Here is a 12,861-nt window from a genome sequence, read left to right on the forward strand (position 1 = left end):
GCACCAGAGGATGACCAAAGCCTTGCAAACCTACACATGGGGATGTTGGAATCACTTCTCACATGGGGGATGAGCCGAAGAAACTCCAGTCTCCTGGCCTTGGATTAGCTCAGCTCAGGCCATTGCAGCCATTTGGAGAGTGAACCAGTGAATGGAAGATCTTTTTGTCTCCCCTCTCTCTGTAAAACAGGCTTTTCCAATTAAAAAATAATCAAAATTTAGAATACCTTTAAGCTAAAACTAAAAATACTTAAAAAGTTACCTACCAGTTACAAGTTACAAATTAAACATAAATTTTATGTTTAAATGTGAGTCTTAACCCCAAAAATCCCAAAATGTGTAAATATTCAAAAATCTACAATTTGAAACTTTTCTGTCCAAAGCACTTCAAATAAGCATTTTCAACCTGTAGTGAAACAGCCTCAACTCGCTTTCTTTTTTTCCCAAGTGACTAAAGTCTAGAAGAATCCTAAACACCCAAGGGAACAGAGAAGTTGCTATCACCTAGGTGAGGATGTTCCCAGGGAGATACCCAGATCCCCTTTTAAGGATTTCCTGTCTCTTGGCAAAGGAAATTGATCAGTGAAAGAAAGACAAGAACCCAAAGGAACCAGCTCAAAATGGGAGTACCTTTTCATTCTCAGCATTGGTTCAGTATCTCCAGCAGAGAAATCTACAGCTTTTATTTAAAGTGTTGTTATCACTTACTTCCAATACACAACTGCATAATTAAAATTTGCATGTGAACCAGAGAATAGGTAATTCTTTTGCTATTCTAAAAGTCATTAAATGTAGGGTTACAGAAAGGGAGGGAGAGAGAAGCAGAGAAAAAGAGAGTTTCATCCTCTTGGTTCACTCCCCAGATGGCCACACAGGAGCCTGCAATTCCATCAGCTCTTCCACAGGAGCTGGACTGGATGTGGAATACCCAGGGTTACAAACGCTGGCCACTATAGGTTATTCTTATGCCCATTCAAGTTTGAAATCCTTTCCAATCACTGTCATTCAAGGGTTTGGCTACCCTGTTGCTCCTTTAATTGAGTTCTTTGTCCATTCCGGCAAAGGATTTCAAGGTGCAAATATTGCTTCAAGCATAAAGAAAGAAAAAGTCAGTGTCCTCAGGCCCAGCACATTAGCCTAGAGGCTAAAGTCCTCGCCCTGCATGCACCAGGATCCCAGATTCACATCCTGGCTGCTCCACTTCACATCCAGCTTCCTGCTTGTGGCCTGCGAAAGCAGCAGAGGACAGCCCAAAGCCTTGGGACCCTGCACCTGCATGAGAGACCTGGAAGAAGCTCCTGGATCCTGGCTTCGGATCAGCTGAGCTCCGGCCAGCAGGCAAATGATCTTTCTTGCTGAATATCTGACTTTCCAATAAAAATAAATAAATCTTAAAAAAAAAAAAAAACTCAGTGTCCTTATTACAGATCCTTTTATCCTCCATGAAACTTATTACCAGCATTTCTCAGAAGATTTCAATTTAAAGCCTGGAGGTGAAGGATGTAGAACTATGTTGAGAATTAGGATAAAATCATGAAAAGTTTTACTATTTATTATTTAAAATGCAATGAAAAGCAAATATTTTTTGCTCAGACAATAGAAAGAAAAATGCATACTATGTATTTTGTTTTATATTACAGAGTTAGTTCGGGTTTACACAAAGCCTTTAAAAACCCCACTTTCCGGGATTAAAACTAAAAATGAAGGTTTTATGAGAATATTACCATTTGGTGCAGTGGGAGGTGACCAAATGCCATAATATTTCGGCAAATATTTTCGTAGCTCTAGAAGAACACTGTCATTACAATCAGCAGCATACACCTGAAACAAAAATGTACACTTGTTAATCTCTCATACATATAAGGCCCTTTATAACAGCCCTACACTTTTCATAACACAACTGAGTCACTACTCCCATGGTACAAAATTCAGTAGGAAGTAAACATGTAATAAGAGATTACTGTGTCTCGAGTAAAAACTATGCATTATCTGTCAAACATCTCCTTTGACACTGTATAATACCAGGGTTTCAATGTCTTTGAACTGTTTTACAACTATGCAAGCTGTAAATCAATGAGAATAAAGAAGATAATTTCTGTTTATAGACAGAAATGCTAATAACTCTGACCAAAGGAGGTACAGGTAATTTCCTTATCATATTCTCCCCCTTATTCCAAATCAATGTGGACTTTCTTCTCTTTTATAACAGCTTTAATACCTGCCTATATTCCTCATTAAATAAATCTTAAACATGTATTTACTTTATATTGCTAAGGAAATTGTGATTTTACCTTCTTTTAAAATATCCTTTTGGTCCCTTGGTGAGATCAGGGGACCATCTCTGTCCCTTGGTGAGATCAGGGGACCATCTCTGTCCCTTGGCACTGATACGATATGGCAGTAAGGAATGGTGCAGCATCTCCCTGATCCCCCACCCCAGCATATTTCTACCCCTGCAGTTAGAGGAGGAAAGGAGGGGTCTTTTCCCTCACCAACCCCCCAATCCCTCGGAATCCCTCCTGGAGACCCATATTGCTCTGCAATCCCCTCACTATGTAACAAACATTTAAATATAAATACATTTAAATTTTAAAATATCATCCTTTAACACAGTAAGTCTGATTTTCTCTCTGCCTTTCAAATGAAAATACAAACTTCTCACTTTCATCAACCATGTAACCATTATAAAAAATTATTAAAAATAAAGAAAGAAAATACAAATTTCAGAATAGATTGAAAGTAAATAGCTTGGCAGACATTTTATCCAATAAATTTCTTTGAACTATTCTCCAAATTATCTAAGACCATGAACATTACCTGATGTAAAATGCTTATGAAAGGTTATATATGTTAAATCATAGTCAAGTAGTTACATATAACATTAACTCCACAGAACTGAGTCCAGTGGACTCAACAAACATTCAGATCTTTATAAGCTTACATGAAGTTTATGGCATAGTTAACACTGAAACAAAATATATATGACATGTATACATATATGTTTAGCACATTCATTAGGTTCAGTAACATGTGCATGATATGTACTGCCTCCATACAATTATGAAAAATTATGAAATGTATTTAAAATTAGTTTAGCTCCATAACAGAAATGCAAGAGAGATAGTACATTTTCTCCTTAAATACTTGTAATTGGGGTCAGTATTGTGGTACTGTGTGCTAACTTCCCACTTGCAACACTAGCCTCCATATATGTACCAATTTGAATCTCAGCCACTCTACTTCTAATCCAACTCCCTGCTAACGTGACAGGGAAAACAGTGCAAGAAGCTCATTCTCCCGGGCCCTTGTCATCCACAGGAGACATGCACAGAATTCCAGCTCTGGCCATTATGCCCATTTGAGAGAAAACCAGTGAATCAAATTTCTTTCTCTCTCTGTCACTGTGCCTTTGAATAAATAAGTCTTAAAATGTTTACTTTTCATATAAAAGTTTTTCTTTTTATTCGAAAAGCAGAATGATAGAGATCGTGTAATCACTGTGTTCATTGTCCCTGAGGCCTGCCTTGAACCAAGCTAAAGCCAGGAGCTGAGAACTGAATTGAGATCTCACACATCAGTAGCAAGGACCCAGCAAGTGCTACTAAGAGAAATTTGAATTAAAACAGAGTCAAGACTTAAAGCAAGCATTTGTTTTAAGTGGGTGTCCCAAATGGTATCCTAACTGCTCTGTTAAACATTCACCTCTTGATTTTTTTTTAAGTAGCATGACTGGGGCTGGCATTGTGATACACTGGTTTGAGTCAATGCTTACAAGCCAGCATCCCATAACATAGTACCAGTTCATGTCTCAGCTGCTCTGCTTCTGATCCAACTCGTGGCTAATGTGCCTGGAAAAGCAGGGAAGGACAGGCCAAGTGCTTGGGTCCCTACCAAAACAAGGACTCAGATAAAGTTCCTGGCTCCTGCCTTTGACTTGGCCCAGTCTCAACCACTGGGATCAGCTGGGAAATAAAACAACATATGAAAGATTTCTCTTTGCCCTGCAAATAAATGAATCTTTTCTTTTTCTTTTTCTTTTTTTCAAGGAATAAGGCTTGTATTTATCTTGCCTGCTGTGTTGCAATAATCCAAACACCTTTCCATAAAGGGATAGCAAAAATAAGAGTGTAACAGATTAAAAAAAGGAAAAAAAAACATAGCTGAATTGGGGGAAGGTGAAAATGTATTTTGGCCTTAAGCCAGGAACTCCATCTGAGTCCATGTTTGGCAGGTTCAAGTCCCCATCGTGAACTTCTGAAGGGGTCTGTCAGCTCAGGGACCAAGCAGACCTGAAGAGATAGTTACTATCCTGAAACACAGATTATAAAAAATATTTTTAAATGAACAGTGAAAAAAACCTCAAATATCTTTTTCCTTTTCCAACCACAATAACAACAATACTGCTGGCAGGAAGGCTGACTTTTAAAAAAAGGAAAGAAAAGACAAAACAAAAACCCAGGGAAGCAGCAAATAAAAACAGAAAATAAAGGGGATCGATAACCAAAACAGAGACAACAACAAAAAACACTATGAAGATCTTTGTCAAATGGGTAATTCCATATAAAAACATAATCAACTATAACTACTTCCACGTAAAAAAATTTTGCAGACGTTTAAATCAACTGGATCATTGATTAAACATCTATAACTCCCTAGGAAAGAGGTAAAGAAAGAATAAATCAAAAACAGTGGTGACTGAAGGGGACTGAAGAGGGAGAGAGAAAAAAGGAGACAGAAAACAAAGGAAAGGTAGAGATAGACATTAGCTTGCTGCCCTTATTACAGGTAAGTTCTACCAAGTATTTAAGGAATGTAAACCATTCAATAAAATAGATAAGGAAGGAATCCAAGATGGCCAAACAGGGAAAACAAATGCTGATTTTCACCAGGGAAAAATAACAGAAAAAAAAAATAGAAATGCATTTCCAAGGATTATTGGAAAGAAATTCTACAGAAAGAAGAGAAATGTCATGAAGCAGTGAGTACAAACACTCAGCAATGCGCAAAGACAACACCCACCACTCCCTTAGCCTGCGGCTGGAAGACAGTCATCTTCTGGGAGCAAGGTAAGAAGGGACTACAACCCACGTCACTGGTACTATTGGCTGAGGGAGAATCTTGCAGAACACACTGACTCAGTCCAGCCTGGTGTGTTAGGGGAGGCGGGGGGCAGGGTACCCACCCAACACTGTGAAGGGATAGTGCATTTCTTTCACCCTATACCCAGCAAGGGCAACTAGTGATGATCAGGGAGAAATTGCTATCATAACAATCCCAGGAAGACTGAGTGGTCACACACATGTGCCTACATATCAGGATACCACAGTCCCCACTGGCTCTGACTCCAGCCTGAAAGGTTGGGAGAGCACTAGGAACCCATTAAGGCCTTGAGGTACTCCATTCCCTCTCACTCTATCACAAGCTCTAGGGCTTAAACTGCCAAGGTAGAGCACAAGCAGACAGCCAACTTTGGTAACACACCTGTTTTATCCATGGACAGGGCAGGTTTGTGAGACTATGACTGTGGGAATTCTGGGACTGCACGATGGGCCAAGGGTTGGATCTGGTTCTCTGCGCAATCATTCTAAATGCTTTGGAGGTTCTGGGCTCCCTGAGCGCAGGCTCACACTGAGAACCACGCATATTGTTAGTGTGGTTCCTCTGCCTCTGTAGGTGGGGGCTGGGGCCACTGTGGGCTAATCCCAGGAATTAATCACCGTGGCAGAGCAAGTAAGGCTGTAATTATAATGGTGGAAGTGGTCATACCCTCTACTCTGCTGATGGAAAAGGAGACCGAGACCTGCTATGTCAATCTTGGGTGTCACTCTGGCTTCTTTCCCTTTCATTGAGCACTGAGCATAGCTGCCTGGTCTCATCCAGCACATGCCCCTGGATATCCGCTGAACACGTCACAAAGGCACCTTTCCGGGATATAAGCCATAATCCATCAGAGGAGAAAACCAACAAATGTTCCCACAAATGCCTAAAAATAAATGCAGAACCACAAGAAACATAACAAGGAAAACAATTACCCCACAGGGAACCTCAGAATGAGCAGAGCATGATGGGCCCATTGATGAAATGCATGAAAAGAAATTCAGACAATAACCCTAAGATCAGTCAACAAACACAGAGAAACTAACACTAATACATGAGATAAAGAAATTCATTTAGGACATGGGTGAAAAATTTTGCCAAGCTATAAAGATGCTGAAGATAAATCAAACTGAAATGTTTGAAATGAAGAACTCAGAGTCAGAAAATGAAATGGAAAGCCTTAGCAACAAACCTGGTGATACAGATGACTATCTGAGCTAAAACACAAACTCTTAGAAATAGTCGAACAAAATACTAAAAAGAAAAAATATAGAAAAACTGAAAACAGTATTCAGATTTCATGTGATATTACCAAACAACCAATATTACCAAACAACCAAATACATGTCTTGGGAGTTTCTGAAGGCATAGAAACAGAATGAATCAGAAGGTATACTCATTGAAGTAATGACACAAAACATCCCTATTTTAGAAAAATATAGCCATCCAAAACAGGAAGTACATAGAACTCCTAACAGACATGATCAGAAAAGATCTTCACACAACACATTATAGTCAAACTTTCAATAGTACAGCAAAAAGAAAACATTCTCAAATTTGCAGGAGAGAAACAGCAGATTACCTTCAGAGGATTCCCATTAAGACTAAGAGCTGATTTCTCCTACAGGTTAGGAGAGAATGGAGAGGTACAGTCCAAGTCCTAAAAGAAAAAAACTGTCAGCCCAGAATACTGTACCCAGAGAGGCTCACATTCACAAATGAAGGGGAGGGAAGGGTAAGCATGGTGGCTCAACAGACTAATAATCCTCTGCCTTGCATCACTGGCATCCCATATGGATGCCAGTTCTAGTCCTGGCTGCTCTCTTCCCATCCAGCTCCCTGTTCATGGTCTGGGAAAGCAGCAAAGGTTGGTTCAAGTCTTTGGGCTCCTGCACCCACATGAGAGACTCAGAAGAAGCTCCTAGCTTCAGATTGGCTTAACTCAGGGCATTGCAGCCATTTGGGGAATGAACCAGCATAGGCAAGATTCTCTGTCTCTCCTTCTGCCTATAAATCTGCATTATAAGAATAATTTTTTAAGAAGGCAAAGAAATTGAAAGAATTTTTAATTACTCGCCCAAACTTACAAATGATTCTTAAGGATGGGCTACACAAAGAGAGACAGTCATCTTTATGAAAGAAATGTGACGGCAGGAAAACCTCTCAGTAAAACAGACAATAGGAATAAATATGGGGAAAGAAAGAGCAGGAACAAGTCGTTACTTATCAATAACCTTAGATGTGAGTGGCCTAAAGTTGTCAACTAAAAGATACAAGACTGAATGAATCAAAAAACAAGACCTAGCTATTTGCTGCCTACAAGAACCTAACAAAGATACAGAGAGTTGAAGGATAGAAAAAGATATTTCATGCTTCCAGAAAGCAAAACAAACAGTTCTATCCTAACATCAGATAAAGCAGGCTTAAGCACATGAACTGTTTAAAGACACAAAGAAGGGCATTATCTAATGATTCAGAGATCAATTCAACATGAGTACCCAATGCTAGGTCCCCTTGCTATTTTAACATTTCATAATGGATCTTTAGGGAGACACTGGCTACAATATAATAATAATGGGAAACATCAACGCCCCACATCAATGGATAGACCAGCCAGACAGAAATTCAACAAATATCAGAGGTGTAGTACAGATCAAACGGCTGTAACTGCTATCTATAGAGCACACCAGGGCACTACCAAAGAATACACATTCTTTTCATCAGATGCATGAATTTTTCCTGGATAGCCCATAATGTAAGCCTCAACAAATTAAAAAATGTTGGGGTCCGTGCAGTAGATGTGGGGGACATGAGGGGTTGAAGAGTGTTCCATTGCAGGCAGGGCCGCAAGGAATTTCCCGCTGTTCGGCAGGGCCCACCCGGTGGATGTCTCTACAACCACCTGAATGCAACTCCACCTTCTTTTGCATGGACACTGGACCACCCTGCAGAAGAATTCTAATCCATCCTGGCATTTGCTACTGCGAGGTTAACCTTTTGCTCAGCCTGAGCTTGGAGGTCAATGTCTTGCCCTTTATCATTCCTACTGTCTTGGCTGTCCCCATTGAACCTATGCTAATCAAGGGATCTAGATTTAGGCCTTCATTCTTTCCTCATTCTTTAGACTCCCCTTTTCTTTGTGGTACAAGATTGAGTTGTAGGATAAGAATTGTAGCAGGAAATTCTAGGTAATGTTAGCAGGAACTTCTATTGTTTCTAGGTAAAACTAATGGCAGAATTATCCTTAGAAACACCCACTTGGTCATGACGTAAAAAGTCTGAGCCAGAATTTGACTGATTTTATATAAATAAAGTGGACAGCTTTTGTGTGTGGTCCATTATGATCACAAAATCCTAGTGGTCCGTCTCTTTCTTTCCTCTTTGCGCCTCATCCACGCACCCTTCGCGAGTTCCGAACTCAGCTGGAGCTGGACTCTGGCAAAAAAAAAAAACCCTGAAATCATACCATGTATTTTCTTTGACTACATGAAATGAAGCCGGAAATTAACTTTCAAAATTCTAGAAAATGGGCCTGGTACGGTAGCCTAGTGACTAAATTCTCACTTTGCAGGAGCCTGCATCCCGCATGTGCACCAGTTCAGGCCCCGGAAACTCCACTTCCCATCCAGCTCCCCGCTTGTGGTCTGGCAAAGCAGCAGAGGACGGCCCAAAGCCTTGGGACCCTGCACCTACATAGGAGACCTGGAAGAAGCTCCTGGCTCCAGGCTTTGGATCAGCTGAGCTCTGGCTGTTGCAGCCACTTGGAGAGTGATCCTGCAGATGGATGGCCTTTCTCTTTGCAAAACTAAACAACTTTTTAAAAAATAATTATCTAAAACAAAAATAAGCTTTAGAAAAAATGAAACTCTAAGTCTGACAATAAAACATGGTCCTGAATGAACAGAGTCACAGAAGCAACCAAAAGGTAAATCAAAAAACTCCTAAAAAGAAGCTGAAATGACAACACAGTATATTAAAACCTATGGAATACAGCAGTAGCAGCATTAGGAGGGAAGTTTTAGCAATTAATGCCTACATCAAGAAACTGAAAAAGAATCAGAAATCTTTCGGCTTCAGATTGGCTCAGCTCCAGCTGTTGCAGCCATTTGGGGAATGAAGCAGAGGACAGAAGAATTTCTCTCTCTCCTTCTCACTGTAAATCTGCCTTTCCAATAAAAACAGAATCTCAAACAAATTTTTTTAAAAACACAGCAAAAATCAACAAATGGGATTCTAACAAACTAGAAAGCTTCAACACTGCAAAGGAAATTCTCCACCAAGTCAACAGGCAATCAAAGGAATGGAGGAAAATATTTGCTAACTATGCAAATGATAAAGTATTAACATCCAAGAGATATAAAGAGCCGAATAAACTAAACAAAAACAATACAGTTAAGAAAAGGGCAAAAGATACGAAAGGAATGAAACAAATGACCAACACATGAAAAAATATTCAGGATCACTAGCCATCAGGGATATGCAAATAACACCACAATAAGATACCATCTCTCTCCAGCTGAAATGGCGGCCATCCAAAAATCAAATAGTAAAGAATGCTGGTGACAATGTCGGGAAAAGGCAACCTAATTCACTGTTAGTGGAAATATAAACTAGTACAACCATTATGAAGACAGGGTGGGGATTCCTCAGAAATCTGAATACCATCTAGAGAGGATCAGGCCATGCAATGCCTAGGAATTTATTCAAATGAAGTGAAATCAATTAGGAAAATAAAAGAATTATTAGTGCCCTTATATTTATCATAACTCACTTCACAAGAGCTATGATACGGAATCACCCACATATCCATCAACTGATAATTGAAGAGAGAAAATGTGGCATACACTAACTATAAAATACTATTCAGCCATCAAAAAGAATGATATCTTGTCTTTTACAACAAAATGAATGCAACTGGATATCATTTTGCTCAGTTAAACAATTGAGGGCCTGGCACAGTAGCCTAGTGGTTAAAGTTCTTGCCTTGCACACACTGGGATCGCATACGGGCGCCGGTTTGTGTACCAGCTGCCTTGCTTCCCATCCAGCTCCCTGCCTGTGGCCTGTGGAGGCAGCAGAGGATGGCCCTAAGCCTTGAGACCCTGCAACCGTGTGGGAGACCCAGAAGCTTCTGGCTCTTGGCTTTGGATTGGCTCAGTACAAACCGTTGCAGTCACTTGGGGAATGAAGCAGCTGATTGAAGATCTTTCTCTCTGTCTCTCCTCCTCTCTGTATATCTGACTTTGTAATAAAATAAATAAATCTAAAAATAAAAAAAAGGAGAAAGGAAAGAAATCTTCACATCTTCACTGGGAGGAAATCAACTTACAGATGGAAGATCTCTGTACCAGTTGTCAGTTTAGTGCCTCTCAATCCCAAATTCATCCTTTATTCCTGGCAGCAATAGAGGACTGGATTAAGAATTTCTTTAATAACTTCTTTACATTTAGGGCCAACTGACTTTTAACAAGACTGCTGAGATACCTCAGGGAGAAGGAACATAACAACACTGGGATAACTAGAATTCTACATGCAAATGATTAAACTGGATGCCTTCCTCACTCATGCTTAGAAGACAGTGAGTATAAGCCATAATAACACTAGATTAGGCAAAAATTTCTTAAATAGGATACCAAAAGCAGGCAACAAAAAATAAGCTTGATTTCACTGACAATTTTAAGTTTGTGGGCCAGGCATGGTGGCACAAGTGGTTAAGGTCCTCGCCTTGCACGTCCGGGATCCCATATGGGCGCCGGTTCTAATCCCAGCAGCCCCGCTTCCCTTCCAGCTCCCTGCCTGCGGCCTGGGAAAGCAGTGGAGGACGGCCCAAAGCTTTGGGACCCTGCACCCGCGTGGGAGACCCGGAAGAGGCTCCTGGCTCTGGACCAGCATAGCATCGGCCGTTGCGCTCACTTGGGGAGTGAATCATCGGACGGAAGATCTTCCTCTCTGTCTCTCCTCTCTGTATATCTGCCTTTCCAATAAAAAAAAAATAATAATAATAATAAAAATAAATCTCTAAAAAAAAAAAAAGCTTGTGCTCCAAAGGATACAAGCAAGAAAGTAAAGACAATCAGCGGAATGGCAGAAGCATCAGCGAGCCACACCTCTGCCACGGGACTCATTCACAGCACATGTAAGCAACTCCTACAATCTGAGAGAATTCTAAAAATGAGCAAAGTATCTGAATATGCACTACTTTGAAGAAGACATATAATTTAGCAACTAAGTACATAAAAAGTTGCTTAATATGCATTAACTATCAGAAAAAGGCAAACCAAAACAAGCTCTAATGAGATAACATTGTATATTTGAATAGGATGGCCGTTGAACAAAACAAATAGTGTCAGTAGAGAACTCTCATACACTCAATACTACTGTTTGCCACTCTGCAAACCGGTGGAACGCTTCTAGAAAAATTAAATGTGTAATTATTAGAGGATCCAATAATTGCATTTGTAAGATCACATCCGAATACACTGAAAACAAGTACTCAAGCAAAATACTCTACATAAATATTCACAGCAGTACTATTTAAAAAAGCCAAAAGATAAAACAACTCAGACGTCCTTCAATGACTCCATGGAGAAGCAGACTTGGCCATCAGAAGGAAAAACATATGATACATGCTATAATGTACAGGATCCTTAAAAAACATTCCATTATACGAAAGCCAAAGGTCACATATTGCAGGGTTCATTTACATGAAACACTTTGAAAAGGAAAATTTAGAGAGCAGACTGGAGGTTACGGGACTGGAGGCAGGCAGGAATACTGTAACATGACTTGCAAAGGTTTGATTTAGGGCTGATGAAACTCCTTTGAGTCAGTAATGATCACGGAATACTATGAATGAACTAAAATGTATCCCCAGTCACAAGTTAAATGACATGTGAAATATATACTCTTTTCCACATGGAGACACAGCACAACACACTTCAGGATGTTGACAAGACTGAGGAATTCTGTAGTAGAAACACCTAGTTTCTCAGTGAGGAGCTTTCAAACTATAGATCAAATCCATACATCGTCATATTTTAACAGTCCTGAATAAAAACTTGTATGATATACACAGGAGGAGCGGGCACTGTGCTCTAGCATGCTAAGCTACTACCTATACCACCTATGATGCTGGCATCCATTGGGGCACCGGATTCTCCACTTTTAATCCAGCTGCCTACTAGCGTGCCTGGGAAAGCAGCAACAGATGGCCCGAGTGCTTGGGGCCCTGTATTCATGTGGGAGACTGAGAAGAAGCTCCTAGCTCCTGGCTCTGGCCTGGCCCAACTCTGGCTATTGTGGCGATCTGGGGCATTAGCAGATCATTTATTCTCTCTTTTCTCCTATTTTCCTCCCTCCTTTTCTCCTTCAAAAAAGCAGAATTGACCCCGGCGCCATAGCCTAGCAGCTAGAGTCCTCTCCTTGAATGCCCTGGGATCCCATATGGGCGCTGGTTCTAATCCTGGCAGCTCCACTTCCCTTCCAGCTCCCTGCCTGTGGCCTGGGAAAGCAGTCGAGGACAGCCCAAAGCCTTGGGACCCTGCACCCGCGTGGGAGAACTGGAAGAGGTTCCTGGCTCCTGGCTTCGGATCGGCATAGCATCGGCCTTTGTGGTCACTTAGGGAGTGAATCATCGGACGGAAGATCTTCCTATCTCTCCTCCTCACTGTACATCTGACTTTGTAATAAAAATAATAAATAAATCTTAAAAAAAAAAAGAACAAATTACACAAAACAGAAAATACTAGAATGCATTACATTCAG

At 40.5% G+C, this 12,861-nt stretch overlaps 1 protein-coding gene across 2 annotated transcripts in view; it reads right to left on the reverse strand.

Moving 5' to 3' along the window:
- IPMK (inositol polyphosphate multikinase) overlaps positions 1–12,861 on the reverse strand; it is a 50,548-nt gene that overhangs the window by 22,823 nt on the left and 14,864 nt on the right. The window contains exons 3-4 of one of the 2 annotated variants that reach the window (XM_040975797.1): positions 1,725–1,821; positions 612–614 (exon numbers count right to left, since the gene is read on the reverse strand). In XM_040975797.1, the coding sequence (XP_040831731.1) occupies positions 612–614; positions 1,725–1,821 (100 nt within the window). The remainder of the gene's footprint in view (positions 1–611; positions 615–1,724; positions 1,822–12,861) is intronic. The other variant, XM_040975796.1, reaches the window with a different exon arrangement.

The sequence above is a fragment of the Ochotona curzoniae genome, unplaced genomic scaffold (genome assembly GCF_017591425.1).
Source record: "Ochotona curzoniae isolate NIBS_2020 unplaced genomic scaffold, NIBS_Ocur_1.0 contig_2692, whole genome shotgun sequence".
Taxonomy (NCBI): domain Eukaryota; kingdom Metazoa; phylum Chordata; class Mammalia; order Lagomorpha; family Ochotonidae; genus Ochotona; species Ochotona curzoniae.